The 17,475-nt window shown below is 32.9% G+C and overlaps 1 protein-coding gene across 7 annotated transcripts in view; it reads left to right on the top strand.

Moving 5' to 3' along the window:
* Positions 1-17,475, top strand: part of cher (filamin-A) — a 264,422-nt gene that overhangs the window by 133,405 nt on the left and 113,542 nt on the right. For 5 of the 7 annotated variants that reach the window (XM_067762040.1, XM_067762041.1, XM_067762035.1 and 2 more), the window contains 4 exons: positions 76-642; positions 3,699-4,503; positions 5,914-6,369; positions 6,449-6,584. In XM_067762040.1, coding sequence (XP_067618141.1) covers positions 76-642; positions 3,699-4,503; positions 5,914-6,369; positions 6,449-6,584 — 1,964 coding nt within the window. The remainder of the gene's footprint in view (positions 1-75; positions 643-3,698; positions 4,504-5,913; positions 6,370-6,448; positions 6,585-17,475) is intronic. The other 2 variants (XM_067762038.1, XM_067762039.1) reach the window with 1 other exon arrangement.

The following is a 17,475-nucleotide window of genomic DNA, read 5'->3' on the forward strand; positions in this document are numbered from 1 at the left end:
AACATATTACAAGAACAAATTCAAGGTCATCATCTAAGCCCAAAAACTTTCGTTACAAACTCATTCACGTACAAGCCGCACCATTGAATAGCCTTCAACAGTTTCGCATCATAACGCGTGGATTGCCGAGAGCCGATCTTGCCGTAACCATTACAAGTCCATCGGGTAGCCGCATACGTGCTCATGTCATACCAACAGCTGAAGGATTTCTTGTGAATTTTACACCTACACAACTTGGTGAATATTTATTGAGTATTTGTTTTGGTGGTACACCGATTGCGCCACGCCCATTCCGTTTGCAGTGCCTAAGTGGTAGTGATTCGACTAAGGTGCGCGCCTTTGGACCTGGTTTAGAGCGTGGATTAGTGGCACAACCAGCCGAATTTATAATCGATACACGTGGCGCTGGTCAAGGTGGTTTGGGTGTGACCGTTGAGGGTCCCTGCGAAGCGGCAATCAATTGTCGTGACAATGGCGATGGCACTTGTAATGTTGCCTATCTACCCACCGAAGCTGGCGAATATACTGTGAATATCACATTCAACGAAATTCATATTAACGGTTCACCATTCCAGCCGCTCATAATGCCTTTGCCGAATTTGAGTAATACACGCGTTAGTGGTATAGGCATACAGCCACATGGTAGGATATTGTTGAATGAATAACAATTTAAAAAAGACATCGAAATCTTTTGCATTCGATGCATATTATCTTCCTGATGCTTCGCCGTTACTCTGTTGTCAGCCATAAAAAAAACCCGCAAGCGCATGCGTGACTCAAACAAGACAAGTACGATCTTGCAAAAAAGCACAATTGACCAAAGCAATGTTGAAGTTTTTCTTACAAAAGCATCATAAAAAAGTTTTAAAATAATTTAAAAAAAATGCCCATAAAATTAACCAAATGCTTTTGTGTGCTGCAGCAGTTGATTCTTGAAGCTCCACCAGTTTTAATTAATAATAATTGTTTTTTATCTACTCATCATTACCATGTTCATTATTGAGTTACGTAGGATTAACAACAAAGCTAATATCAGAGCTGGGTATAAGGACTTGTCTAGTAATTCAATTACTTATTTAAAAAAAAATGTTATTAGTAATGTATTGCTGATTATTTCAGAGCGCGCTTTTTATTTTCAATATGTACGTCTGCAATTATTTAAAAAAAGTTTGCATTTTAATCAGTAATTGTGTCATGGCATTAATGTAAAGTATTATTATGTAATTTTTTTCATAACTTTTACTCGACTCCGTTACAATTACTCAAAGTAATGTTTCCATTGCAACTACTCAAAATAATGTACTTAATTCCATTAAAATTACTTTAAGTAATGTTTTTGATTCGATTACAATTACTCAAAGTAATGTTTTTGGTTCCATTGCAATTACTCAAAGCAATGTACTTAATTCCATTACAATTACTATAAGGAATGTTTTTGATTCCATTACAATCTAAGTAATTTTTTTTATTTCATTGCGATCAGTGAAAGTAATGTATTTGATTCTATTACAATTACACTAAGTAATATTTTTGATTCCATTATAATTACTCAAACAACAACAATAGCTGTTCTAATATATAAATTTCAAGGGTTGGTAAGCTCGAAGTCATCAAAGTTGTAAGTAATAACTGCAATAATTACAATCATTATTAAATGTAATAGTAATTGATCATTATTTCCTTTACCCAGCTCGTACTAACACGTTTTCTATTTGAAAAACCAGTAAATATTTTGTAAGCATGTATATTAGCCCTCCCTTAAGTATGCGTACGTTAACTATAAGTTCTCGAACTCAAACAGAAGTCTTCCAAAAATGTGTGTTCGAACAAAGTATTTGGGTCGTACTATGCATACCTTAGAGGGCGTCATACACACGAATCTGATCGGTAAGAGACCTTAACGGCAACTCCACTTTAAAGATGTACCATTTTTCGGGGTTGTTTCTAATTGTGTGTACTTCACTACAATTATGACGAGCCCTACCCCGTTTCGAGGAAACATAAACTAGTACATTCAAATATCGCGTAGGTTAAAAATTTCTGATTTGATCTTTGAGCTTACTGAAAGTAGAACTCTCGCTTGGTAGATATCTTATCGCAGATGGTCATCAATGTCTGGTTCCATAGCTGCACTTCGGCTTGTTTATCATCGATTCGAACTTTTGTTATTCCTGACTGCTTTATACCATTCGATGATACATAACCGCCTCATCCAAATCTGGCTCCTACACCACGAATTATTTAATCCCTATATCATTGGTATAAATCTCACCTATTTCCTAATGCTTCTTTTCGACATTCTTCGAGTTCATCTAGTTCATACCGGATTCCTCCATTAACAATATCTTCATTCGCTCACTTCTGTCACCTTGATCCAGCAAACCGAAATCTTTCATACCTGTGTCTTACTTTACAAACTCGTTTAATCCAAGTTCTTTCATCCCCGTATCTTCCTATTCTGAAACCTTCATCTATTTTATATCTGACTGCTTCGTTAGATATACTTTCGCCGACCTGTCCGTCCTTACTTCTTTATCTCCGTCTCGTAAATCACCGCCTCCTGCTTCCCTGACGCCTACATCCCGAAATCTTTCATGCTTTTCTATTCTTTCCAAAACTATGTCAACCCGACATCTTCCATCCCGAGCTATTTTATTCCTATCGTTAATCGTCATTGGTTTCCTCCCTGGCTCCTACTATTCCTTTGCAAACTTCTTCCACCGCAGTTCCTTTTCTGACTCCTGCAATCGGAGTTCTTTCATCCCTATCGCTTATATCTTGCTTTTTTGACTATTTCAATCCGAGTTATTCCATCGCCATCGCATTCCCTTTTCTGTCATTCCCGTTCTGAGTTGTTTCATCAAAATCTCGTTCATGCATTAACTTCTCCAACCTCAAATTCTGTCTCATCCATCAGTATCTCCTTGATTTTAAATTCTCCCATCAAAATCCTTTCTATTCACAACTTCCTCTCGTCCTCTTGGCGTTAAACCACTCTAAATCATACCCGTCTCGTTCAAGCCAATGTCTTTCATATCGTCTTATTCCTTCTATTGTCTGGTTTTTCGAAGTGTTATTAAAGGTTCTGGTCCTTTACGCGACAAATATCCGGTACGTTCCGGTAGCACGATTACCAAGGCACAAGCCCGATCATCTCGGGTCCAATTTAATATGACCACATTGAACCTTCTAGGGCTGCGCTACATAACCGCTTGAATCACTAGGGTATTTTAGTCACCTCTTACGATAGGCATACCTGCTACGGATATATTCTAAGCCCATTAACCCGTTTTGGCCTTACGTCGTTTCGTCCCCTAAAAATAACCTTTTACTTATCCACCTTGACACAATTCAACAACTTTGAGACACGCTGCGTTCGATATCTTTTATGTGCCTATTTTAGATAACCCTTAACGTCCGCCGGTATCTTATTCAATTCCAATATTACGTGTACAATGTATCCAGAAGGCAGCTTTCCTAGATCTTCCATCTAGCCAATTCCAGACGCATAATGTTCTGTGTTACATAACACGACTTCAGGCCCGCTGATCAGCTTAGTTTGTATACGTCTTCGCAGCCTTCACTTCTACACTAATCGCATTTAAATGTTTTATTGTGTTGTTTTGTTACGTTCCTACGAATTTCTTGCCATCCTCCAGACAAAACTAACAAAAATATTCTCATCTCTACCCTAACAGGCGTCATCATGAATGCACCAACAGATTTTATGGTCGATATGAGCAAAGTTGGCAGTAATATCGATTCGACAAAACTTTCCTGTGCCATATTCGATCCGAAAGGTAAAGTGCTAGCAAGCAAAATTATCCCAGATACAACGGATGATATTTTTCGCATCGCTTATACACCCTTTGAGGCGGGACGACATACAATTGAGTTATTATACGACAACATTCCTGTACCCGGTTCACCATTTGTGGTGCATGTGAAGAGCGGTTGTGATCCGACACGTTGCAAAGCATATGGGCCGGGGTTGGAGAAAGGTTTTACGAATATACAAAACAAATTTACTGTCGAAACGCGTGGCGCTGGCAATGGTGGTCTTTCGCTGGCCATTGAAGGACCATCCGAAGCAAAAATGACATGTACCGATAATCGTGATGGTAGTTGTGATGTAGAATATTTGGCAACCGATCCCGGAGAGTATGATATAACTATACGTTTTGCTGATAAACATATACCCGGTTCACCATTCCGTGTGTTGGTCGAAGAGACGGTGGATCCGACGAAGGTAAAGGTATACGGAGCCGGTATTGAACATGGTGAGGTGCGTGAAAGCGTACCAACCTATTTCAATGTGGACGTGGGTGAGGCTGGTCCTGGACGTATAGCTGTTAAGTTAACCAACTCGGAAGGAGTGCCGGTAGATAACTTGCGTGTCGAAGATAAAGGCAATGGCATCTATGCAGTGCATTACGTGCCACCCAAGCAAGGATCGGTATTGACGTGCCAAGTGAAGTTTGCCGACGAGGAAGTGCCATGCAGGTGAGTTGTGAATTTTCATAAATCGTTTGGAAGTGAAACTTCTTACTATGCATACAATTATAATTTAATAGGGCTGCCACCTTTAAAAAATTGTACCTTTTTGTGGGATTTTGAAAGTCATATTTGAATTGGTGCCATATTTTTTAAAAATTCAAATTAAATGTACAGCAAATAGTGGAAATATGGGTGCCAAGAATAATATTTTAGTGGGATTTCAAAAATGATGATTTTAAAGAGCTGCCACCTTTTCAAAAATGTAAACTACCCTTTTGTAAATGTGAATTGCAATTAAAAAAAAAATTAAAACGGTGAAGGTTTAAGAAAAATAGGGAAAGGCCGTATACGAACTACTTTATGAAATTGGCGTCAATATCCAGTGCACATTGCGGGAAAGGTGGCTGTGGTCTGTACGTTCCTCAGTCTTAGTGAAAAGGGCAATGAATTTGTTTACTTCGGGTACTCGCACATAGTTACCAACGTTAACTTTAGCTCAGGTAGGACACCCTCCTGCTTGCCGATAACTTCTACGTTATGAAGACGCCCCGAAGGTTTGGAGCATGTATAACGATGGTGATGATCCTTTTCCGGATATTTATCTGCTACGTTACGGAAAATATCACCATATAACTTCTAGTCCGACCATCTCTAGAACGATTTGATATCCAAACTCCTCCTTCCGCGAAGAACTTGGAGTCTCCAGAGCCTCACCTGCTAAATAAGCACCATTCGTTCGGGTAGGTGAGGTTGACAATTATTTTCAATTTAGAAAACTAAAAACTGTGCTGGCAAACCCCTTGAATCCCGGAGGTAGGACTTCGAGTACTTGAAATGAATGTAAAGCTGCTGAAATTTCTGAAGGGGCCTCAACTGTAGCAAAAGGGTAAACTGATGTACGATAGGGAATTCGATATTTCTCCGTTAGCTAGCGATCAATTGTGGTGTGAAAGTGCCTCACTCCATGATTGGTACAAATTCGAAGATTCACGGTGTGGCGAAATCATTCTAGCCGTAAAAAGCGCCCGACTATATACCGCAATTGATAAGTTCTATTTAACCTTATTATTTAGGCTCTAACGGGCCAGTATACAATGGGAGTTCATGCGGTACGTCCCTATATTATTGAAAAGACAATCAGCTGCAACTGTATGAAGGTAAAGAAGTTGAGCCGTTGAGTAAACTCGTGCTTAGCTGTCCAGCTTTTTGTCAAAACTAAACGCAAGTACCGCGTTTTCGCCTTACTCGGCTACGGTTTTAAACAGTTCAAGTAAGGTAGACTAGTTCAAGGCTTGTTTGTATGAGTTTTTAGCCCTAGTTAGCAGTTGATCTCGCGCAGTTGGGAGGTAGTCTGAATACAGTCTTTTTTCTTGAGATATTTACTTATCTTTTTTCCATCTTGCTTTCCATGCGCAGTCCATTCGTTATGACCGTCTTCCCCAAATCCGAAGCTACAAAAGTCAAAGTGAAGGGCGTTAACGATAAAAAGAAAACTCCAGCATCTCTACCAGCTGAATTTCAAATCGACACCAAAACTGCTGGTCAAGATGATATCAATATTGCAATTAAGAATCCAAAAGGCAAGCCATTAGCACCACGCATGGAAGAAGTTAGCAGCGGTACTTACGTTGTATCGTTCGTGCCCGATGAGTGCGGCACCTACAATGTCAGCATCAAATATGGCGATAAAGAGATACAAGGATCACCATTCAAACTTGAAGCATTCCCAACCGGTGAAGCGAAAAAATGTAAACTAATCGAGGAAGCACCAAAAATACAGCAATCCGGCAGCAAAAGTCATTTGACGGTAGATGCACGTGATGCGGGCGATGGTGCGGTAACATGCAAGATTACGGATCACAAGTCGGGACGGTAAGTATAAGAAGGGAGACAATGGAAATTCGAGTTCAAAAAGTTTAGTGTAAACATTTATTTTTCTTTCTTTCAATAGCGAAATCGTTGACATTGATGTGCTGGAAAAGGATGGCTTCTTTGATATTTATTATGCGCTTAAGGATCCAGGCGATTACGATATTAATGTCAAGTTCGGTGGCAAGGACATACCAAATGGTAGCTTCGCTATAAAGGTAGATTAATATGTTTTTTATAGCTATTAAGTTAAACAATTTGAAAACGAAGAAAAAGAAATAGATGCTTAAAACAGAAGCGAAAAAAACGAAACCAAAGCGTAAAAGCTAGTCAAATAGGGATGCGCAGAGTTATTTAAATTAGCAATTACTTTCTATTTACATAATTAAGACGATTAATACCAATTCCACACAGAGGGTTAATGAAATAATTTGTCAAGTTTTCTACATTAAGGCCCTTTTATTGAACTCAATCTTCCATATAAAACACAGTTTCCTAATCATTTCGTTATTGCTTTATTGAATGTCTAATGGAGTAAAAAAGCTAGTACGTTTTGCTTGATGGCTCGGATCCTGTTATCAATGTAACAAATGTCAATCAAAAATAAATTATTTTCAAACATTTTCAAAAAATAGAAAAACACCAAAAATTAAAAAAATTATTTTCGCCTCATTTGCAGAAAAGGTTATTTATGCCTTTTTTTAAATAGGCACATATTTGGTTATGTGCAAAATCTATGAATAGTTCTTTGATTGCCCTAATAGTTAAGGAGGAAACACCTGTTATACATTTTTGTAAAAGCGTAATATTTTTTTGGGGCTGCTGAAAGATGTTCACTTAATGAAGCAAGCGGCCCTGTGTGAAAAGGAAAACTTAATTATATCACTAAACAAAATTGTGGCTCGATTCTGTGTGAAATTTTTATAAAATAAAAAAAAAAAAAAAGTTTAAAAAATATTTAAAATGTGTCATCTTGTTATATATTAATACTTATGTATGTGCATACATATGTAAGTTGAAAATAATTTCATATGTCATGTGTTAAACGTAAGAGTCAATTACAGATAATTAAAGCACAAATACACGCAAACAATTTAAATAAAAATTTTTATGAAAGAAAAAATTGCTGCTATAACCCACGACAAAAATACAAAAAATTGTAAATTAAACAAATGAAATATTACACAAAATCAAAACAAAAACACAAAACTTTTAAATTTAAAAACAATTTTAAACTCTGTAAAAATCACAAACAGCACATTGAATAAAAATAAAACAAAGAAAAACGTGTTGCCTAAAAGCAACACGAAAAGAGAAAAACAACAAAATAATGTTTTCAATTAGTTTCAATACGCATGCGCAGCAATAATTACCTAAGAACTATTTTGTGAAAAAATAGTAATAAACCCTTTTTATAACATTTTTTATTAATTTAGGCAAGATTTTCGTTTAGTGCTTATTTCCTGCTAAAAAATTTTATTTACGCGCGTTAATTATGTAAATAATTACTGAGTTTACTAAGTTTTTTTTTATACACTAAATAGTTTTAAGTTGTTTGTGTGTGTTTTTGCATTCTAGTTGCATTTATTTTTTTTTTTATTAATTTTATTTCTTGTTTTTAATAACTTAAACTTTTTGTTTTTTTTTTAATTACAACCATTTTATTTTAGTTTTTATAAATAAAATTTTTTTTTTGTTCTTTTATTTTAATTTTTTTCCTTTTTTTTTAAGAACTTTTAATTTCTTTTTTTAGCCTTTTTAGTTAAACCGCTTATTAATTTTGCTTGTTTTTTTAATTTATTATTTTAGGAATTTTGTTATTTTATTCAATGGCACTATGTTTTTTATATATTAGCTATTTTTCTTTTATTATTGTAGTTTTAAAAATGTTATAAATTATTTTTTTCCTGATGAATAGTTTTTGTATATTACTCTGTTTTCAGCCTTCTTATAATTTAATATTAAATTTGTATTTCTTTATTTACAAAATTTTCTTTTGTGTTTACATTACTTATTATTCAATTAAATTTTTTTTATTGAATAAATTTTTTTGTAATTTTTTTTTTTATTATTTTCTTAAATTTATAAATTTTTTTTTTATTTTACTATTGTAAAATAATTTTGTATACTATTCTGCTTTTAACCTTCTTACTATTTTTATGTAAAATTTTTATTTAAATTAAGATTTGATTTTGTCTTAAAATTTTTTGAAAATTTCTTTTTCTTAACTTTCTTGTTAGTCTGTTTTTACGCGTTTTCGACAGTTTTTTCATTTGTTCTTTAATTATATTTTTATCATTTAGGATGTTTATAAATTAATTTTCTTAACTCACTTATTATTCCCTTTTTTAATTTGAACTTTTTGTTGTTTTGAATGAAGAAATTATATATAAATTTTTGAACAGTATTCTCTTTGAAAACTTTTTTTAGTTTTTAAAATTTTTTTATTAAATTTATTTGCTTAATTTTCTTGAATTAAATTCTACCGCTTATTATTCAACTATGAAATTAAAATTTGGCTTTTTTGGTTTTAAATTTTTTTACTAAAAATTTATAATTTAAAATTTTATGAAAAATCATGTATAAATGTTTTAAGTCATCTCCCTCTGCTTTTTTGTTATAATTTCTTTTACTAAATTTTTTTTTACATAGTTATTTACTATCGTACTAGTTATTAGTTTTGTTAGTACCAGGATTTTTTTCAATTTTCCATTTTTACTCGTTAATTTTTTTAATATTTTTTTTTTTTTTTGTTCTATTTGTCATGTTTTGTTGTTGCATTTAAAATATAATTTTTTTGAGTTGAGGTTTGTTTTCACTTTGTTTTTTTTTTTTTTTAAATAAAAATTTTAATTATATTAAATAGAATTTCCGAGCTCTAGGCCACACAGATATATGAGTAATAAAAATTTCAATCAATTATACCCATATGCATGATACAAAAAATGGAGGTAGTTCCATTTAGTGTAACGTTAGCTACTTGACTTTTGCGGGGAGAATGACAATTACACCAAAAACAAGCTACCAGATTGAAAAATGTTACGAATTTTTCTAATTTTGTTGGATTTTATATTAACGAATACGACTAAATTACTTTCATAGTTATTTTAAATAAAAAAGAAAAAAATTAGCCCCATGGAAATATTTTAATACGAAATATCAGCGTAGAAAAGAAGGTTCTTAATAAGTTTTTCGAGTTCCCGAAAATCGTTTTGGTGGAAGAAACGTGGATCGAAGTATGCAAAGCAAGGGAATATAGCCTTCTTAAGTGTCCGTACGTTTGCTCAGAACATTTTGACAAAACATACACGATTGTCAATTGCTTGCTCAAAGGATAAAGAATGTATAATTCAAGCGTTGCGCTTTAGGAGGTAATTGTTAAACCATTTTTTAGGGAGAACATTACCCTGTAACTCTGCAGGTTAGCCACTAGTTATTGCCCGTTGTAACAGGGGTCACCTTGGGGCAGCCCCGAATATACACATTCTGTGTCCTTTTGGCATTTACATAGATGTGCAGACTTTGGAGGTACACTTTTTCTGAACATGCCTTGAGAAATATCCACTGTAGGGGTATGATAATAGGGCCATGCTAGAACAACAGGATTTTTCGTGTATTTTTTTCTGTCTAGCGGTCAAGCGGCCATAAAGATATGAGTCATTAACCAATGTATGGGTCATTATCCACTATTTCTCAATGAAATTACATGTTTTACTGTATTCTCAATCGATATATATGCACATAAATCGTGCTAAAGCATATTATTATTGTCTCAGATGACCATTGCGTTTTCATCCTAAAAGAAATTTCCATCTCGAAAAACCACAATTTCGCCTTAAACACTAACGGTATGGCAACGCTTCAGGCAAAACAACAAACATTATTAAACTTCAAAAATCCCCAAATACGTCAAAAAATTATGAGTGGAACTACCTTCTTTTTTGTATCATGCCCATATTTATATTGTCGTATTATTTATTTTATCAGTCGAGAAGGTGCATTCACAAGTCCCTGAAGATGATTTCTAATTGAAATCGAAATATCGACCAAATAACTAAATACGACAATATATGGGTATAATTGATTGAAATTTTTATTACTCATATATCTGTGTGGCCTAGAGCTCGAAAATTCTTTTTAATATAACTTTTGAAAGGCCGAAAATAAAAAAAAAACAAAAATTTGAATTTTAAAATTTACATGAAAAAACCATTTTTTATATATTTTTAACACACTTATTTTGTAAGAAATGCAAAATTGTTTGATAAGTTTTTGTTGTTTTTTTTTAATTTTTTATTCAATTATTTTATTGGTAATTATTATTAATTATTATAATTGATTATTATTTATCATTCAATTTTCATTTAGAGTACAAGTATTTTATTGAACATTTTTCGTTTAACATATATTTTGTATTTTAACCTTTTTTCGGACTGTATTTCTTTTTGTTTTATAATTTTTTATTACTTTTATTTCACCATTTTTCATTTGTGTAATTCTTATTGCTCAACCAACTTAATAACTTGTTTTGAGGTTTACTTTTTGTTGTTTTAAATTATACTTTTCTTATATTTTTATTTAACAATTTTCAAGTTACTTTTAATTTTTTATCAACATAAAGTTTTTGTAGCAACTTTTTCCTTAGTACATTTTTTTATTCATTTTGGTTTTTTTTTAATTCCTTGATTTGACTATTTTTATACTCAGTTGAGCAGAGCTCACAGAGTATATTAACTTTGATTGGATAACGGTTGGTTGTACAGGTATAAAGGAATCGAGATAGATATAGACTTCCATATATCAAAATCATCAGTATCGAAAAAAATTTGATTGAGCCATGTCCGTCCGTCCGTCTGTCCGTTAACACTATAACTTGAGTAAATTTTGAGGTATCTTGATGAAACTTGGTATGTAGGTTCCTGGGCACTCATCTCAGATCGCTATTTAAAATGAACGATATCGGACTATAACCACGCCCACTTTTTCGATATCGAAAATTTCGAAAAACCGAAAAAATGCGATAATTCATTGCAAAAGACGGATAAAGCGATGGAACTTGGTAGGTGGGTTGACCTTATGACGTAGAATAGAAAATTAGTAAAATTTTGGACAATGGGCGTGGCACCGCCCACTTTTAAAAGAAGGTAATTTAAAAGTTTTGCAAGCTGTAATTTGGTAGTCATTGCAGATATCATGATGAAATTTGGCAGGAATGTTACCAATATGACTATAGATGTGCTAAAGAAAAATTAGAAAAATCGGATGAAGAACACGCCCACTTTTAAAAAAAAAATTTTGTTTTAAGTCAAATTTCAACAAAAAATTGAATACTTTACTGTATATAAGTAAATTATGTCAACATTCAACTCCAGTAACGATATGGTGCAACAAAATACAAAAATAAAAGAAAATTTCAAAATGGGCGTGGTTCCGCCCTTTTTCATTTAGTTTGTCTAGAATACTTTTAATGCCATAAGTCGAACAATAATTTACCAATCCTTCTGAAATTTGGTAGAGGTATAGACTCTATGACGGTAACTGTTTTCTGTGAAAATGGGCGAAATCGGTTGAAGCCACGCCCAGTTTTTATACACAGTCGACCGTCTGTCCTTCCGCTCGGCCGTTAACACGATAACTTGAGCAAAAACCGATATATCTTTACTAAACTCAGTTCACGTACTTATCTGAACTCACTTTATCTTGGTACAAAAAATGGCCGAAATCCGACTATAACCGCGCCCACTTTTTCGAAATCGAAAATTACGAAAAATGAAAAAATGCCATAATTCTATACCAAATATGAAAAAAGGGATGAAACATGGTAATTTGATTGGTTTATTGACGCAAAAAATAACTTTAGAAAAAATTTTGTAAAATGGGTGTGACACCGACCATATTAAGTAGAAGAATGAAAAAATGAAAAAGTTCTGCAGAGCGCAATCAAAAGCCCTTGGAATCTTGGCAGGAATACTGTTCGTGGTATTACATATATAAATAAATTAGCGGTACCCGACAGATGATGTTCTGGGTCACCCTGGTCCACATTTTGGTCGATATCTCGAAAACGCCTTCACATATACAATTAAGGGCCACTTCCTTTTAAAACTCTCATTAATACCTTTCATTTGATACCCATATCGTACAAACACATTATAGAGTCACCCCTGGTCCACTTATATGGCGATATCTTGAAAAAGCGTCCACATATAGAACTAAGGCCCACTCCCTTTTAAAATACTCATTAACACCATTTATTTCATACCCATATCGTACAAACACATTCTATAGTCACCCCTGGTCCACCTTTAGAACTATGGCCGACTCCCTTTTAAAATACTCTTTAATACCTTCCATTTGATACACATGTCATACAAACACATTTCAGGGTTACCCTAGGTTCATTTTCCTACATGGTGATTTTCCCTTATTTTGTCTCCAAAGCTCTCAGTTGAGTATCCAATGTTCGGTTACACCCGAACTTAGCCTTCCTTACTTGTTTAGATTACCTTTTTTTATTAACTCAAATTAAATTTTTTTGTTATTTCAGCTTCACATTTTAAATTTTTAAATTCACATTTTCAATTTTACGTTTTAAATTATTAGATTTTTTTTTAATTTAACTCTTTTTTACATACTTTCAGTGTTTTTTTTTTTGTAATTCAGCTTTAAAAACAATTATTTTATTAAATACTTCTTTTATTTATTATTTTATTGTAAATATTTTAAACTTACTTATTATTTTCTTATTCACCGATTTTTTGTGTGATTGGAAATTTTTATATTACTTTTTCGTCTTTTCTATATTTTTTGAGCATAATTTGTTACTGCTATCCCATTTTTAATTTTTTTTTTTTTTCAAAATTATTTTTTGCTATTAATCATCTGTACTATTTTTTTTTTTTAACTAATTTATTGCTTTTATTTTTCAAAATGATTTTTCGCTTTTTTATTATTTTTTTTTTTAGTTTTTTAACCAATTTATTGTTAAGTTTTGTTGATATGTTACCCTTATAACTTTTTTATTTTAATTATTTTAATATAATAATTTTATTTTTAATATACATTTTTTTTTTTGTGTTTTTTTTACGTTTCAACATTACGTTTACAAAGTTTTCTTTTATTGATTTTTATTTTGCTTTAAATTTTTTTTTTTTTTTTTTTGTAAAGAAATTATATTTTTTTTTTACTTATTATTTCGTTTTTAACATTATTTTTGCGCTGTAATTCGTTCTTGAATTTAACACTATTTATGTTTAAACAGGCAGAGACACGTTTGAATCACGTAATTAATGTTTTTCTAGTACTTTGATTTAACAAAAATTTATTTAAAAGCTTAAAAAAAATAATTGCTAATTTAAAGAATTCACGCAAGTGTTAACCAAATGAGCTAAATTATTTAGAAAGCTTTCTGCTGCATTTATCGTGTGCAACGCCAATGTGCTGTTCATGCAGCGAGACTTTTTGCCTGGCACCTCATTGCTCATAGTTGGTAAGAGGGCAGCGGAGAAACGCAACGGGTACAAAAAGCGCAAGAGCCATTCGCTTCGCTCATCGCACTCCCGTCTAGGTATCAAATGGTTTCAAGGAGTCGCCCTTAAACGCAATGATGTGAAAAAATTCAGAAATGAATACAACAAAAAAACAAAAACAATGAAAAGAAAAATTAATATTTTATATATCATATTAATTTTTAACGGCACATTGAACTCAGGCGCATTTAGTAAGCTTTTTTGCAATTGAATAACAGCACTACTTGTTATAACATTTTCTTTAATGCGAGTACTGCGCCAGCTTCATTAATTTATAAATTAAAATGTGCTTAATTTAGCGCATCAAACACTGGCGGCAGATTGTACTGCTTGATATTAATATGTGCATATTCAAGCAAAATCAGCGACGTTTTCTCATGTCAACTTTACAGTTCATCTGCCCTATTAACAATATTTTTGCTCACCAAAAATGTTTTTATCGGACAGATAAAACTTTAAGTTGGCTTGAGCAAATGGCCCGCAGAGTATCAAAAGGCGAATCTTCAACACATTTATATGTGCATATGCATATTAAAAGGTTTGTATATCGTTCATAAGACATACATTTTCCTATCGTAGACAAAGCTGCAAAAGAATAAGCTAACAGTTTGTTAAACAAAAAAGCAGCTAAATAGTTGTTGACCATTTTGCGAAAACGAAAATATCTCACTTTTAGTTAACAATAAAAAGTTGCACCGTTGCCACAGAAGAAACCACCGCTCACTATTTTTTGGTTGTCATGCCATGCAGCGGTAACCATAACAAGTAAAGGTGTCTAAATTCGGGTGTAACCGAACATTATATACTCAGCGTGAGCTTCAATTGTACATTTCCCGTTTTGCCCGTTTAAAAAAATGTCTCCCCATTTCCCGTTACATTAAAAGTTGATAAGTGAAATATCATTGATTCAAAACTATTTTTTGCTAAGTTGTAGCTTATTATTCTAGTCTACGACCCTGTTAACCTTGTTTTATATCTAAGTTGCCGTGGCCTTTAACCGATCCCGTCCATTTTTACTAGAAATATTTTCTGCTATAAAGAAAATATGTGTACACAATTTCGTTACGATAAGTTAAATTTTCTTCGAGTTCCGGCTCCCGAAACATAGAAAATAGCTTAGTCATAAAAGGGGCGGTGCCACGCCCATTTTTTTAAATTTAAAGTGTTTCCTATTTACTGTTATAAATCCACTTGGAAAATGAAATACCATTGATATAAGCTCTTTTTTGCAAAGATATAGTTTATTTTATTTATTTTTTATTTATTTATTTTTTTTTTTTTATAGTTTATTTTATTCGTCCACGACCCTTTTAAAAATCGTTTATATAAAAGTGGGAGTGGTCCTTAACCGATTTCGTAAATTTTTCTTCAAAGCATTCCTTACAGTAAAGGCAAGTACGTTTTGTTACGATAGGTTTAACGATTTTTGATTTATGATTAATAATATTTGTAGAACTGTTTTTTTCAAAAGTGAGCGGTGCCATGCTCATTTTAGAATTTTTTTTTTTCAAATTTAAATCAAGAGTCTCAATATCAGTCCACACGTCAAATTTCAACATTCTACACTCAGAGAAAAACGCCGTTCTAAAATCCAGCACCACCGGACTCAATTCAAGATTTTCATGCTCTTACTATTTTGTTCTTGAAACACGACCGACCTGTTCTCAAAACAACAACCTTGTTCTTGAACTGACAACCATTTGCTTGAAAAGAGAACGGCTGGTCTTAAAATATGAACAAATGTTCTATTAATGAGAACAATGTTCTTAAATTAAGAAAATGTTCTTAAATTAAGTCAAAGTAAAAAGAAACGGTAAAATTCGTGTGTACTACAATGTTAAATACAACATTTCGCTGGTGGGATCGTGTGGCGCGAGTTCGATCACTGTCAAACTGAAGTTTTTTAAAACAATTTTTTTATATTCTATTTTTTTAGCTCTTATTTTTCGTTCAGTTCCACTCATATATACACAGCTAATTCTCAAACTTGTTATGAAATGTTTTAAGTATATATGCAGATTACATCTCCAAATAAGAATGATTTCTCAGTAAGAGAAACATATGAAAAAATGCATATTATGTATTTTTTCTTAAATTTTTGAAATTAAATAAAAAATTTTTTGTTATAAATATTTTTTATTTGTGACAAAAAAATTATTATTAATAAAAAACAAGTAAGGAAGGCTAAGTTCGGGTGTAACCGAACAATACATACTCAGCTGAGAGCTATGGAGACAAAATAAGGGAAAATCACCATGTAGGAAAATGATCCTAGGGTAACCCTGGAATGTGTTTGTATGACATGTGTATCAAATGGAAGGTATTAAAGAGTATTTTAAGAGGGAGTAGGACATAGTTCTATTGGTGGACGCCATTTAGGGATATCAGCCAGGGCTGACTCTAGAATTTGTTTGTACGATATGGGTATCAATGGAAAGTGTTAATGAGTGTTTTAAAAGGGAGTGGGCCTTAGTTCTATAGGGCACTCCCATTTTGCAAAGTTTTTTTCTAAAGTTATATTTTGCGTCAATAAAACAATCCAATTACCATGTTTCATCCAATTTTCGTATTTGATATAGAATTATGGCATTTTTTTCATTTTCCGTAACTTTCGATATCGAAAAAGTGGACGTGGTCATAGTCGGATTTCGGCCATTTTTTACACCAATACAAAATGAGTTCAGATAAGTACGTGAACTGAGTTTAGTAAAGATATATCAATTTTGGTTCAAGTTATCATGTTAACGGCCGAGCGGATGGACAGACGGTCGACTGTGTATAAAAACTGGGCTTGGCTTCAACCGATTTCGCCCTTTTTCACAGAAAACAGTTATCGTCCTAGAATCTAAGCCCCTACCGAATTTCACAAGGATTGGTAAATTGTTGTTCGACTTATGGCATTAAAAGTATTCTAGACAAATTAAATGAAAAAGGGCGGAGACACGCCCATTTTGAAAGTTTCATTTATTTTTGTATTTTATTACACCATATCATTACTGGAGTCGAATGTTGACATAATTTACTTATATACTGTAACGATATTAAATTTTTTGTTAAATTTTTACTTAAAAAAAAATTTTTTTTTTTGCAAATTTTTATTAAGTATACATATAGTAATAGGAGTAACGTTCCTGCCAAATTTCATCATGATATCTTCAACGACTGCCAAATTACAGCTTGAAAAACTTTTAAAATAAAAGTGTGCGGTGCCACGCCCATTGTCCAAAATTTTACTAATGTTCTATTTTGCGTCATAAGATCAACCCACCTACCAAGTTTCATCGCTTTACCCGTCTTTGGCAATGAATTATCGCATTTTTCGCTTTTTCGAAATTTTCGATATCGAAAAAGTGAGCGTGGTTACGGTCCGATTTCGTTCATTTTAAAGAGCGATCTGAGATGAGTGCCCAAGAACCTACGTACCAAATTTCAGCAAGATATCTCAAAATTTACTCAAGTTATCGTGTTAACGGACAGATGGACGGACGGACATGGCTCAATCAATTTTTTTTTTCGATACTGATGACTTTGATATATGGAAGTATATATCTATATCGATTCCTTTATACCTGTACAACCA

The sequence above is a fragment of the Eurosta solidaginis genome, chromosome 1 (genome assembly GCF_040869045.1).
Source record: "Eurosta solidaginis isolate ZX-2024a chromosome 1, ASM4086904v1, whole genome shotgun sequence".
Taxonomy (NCBI): domain Eukaryota; kingdom Metazoa; phylum Arthropoda; class Insecta; order Diptera; family Tephritidae; genus Eurosta; species Eurosta solidaginis.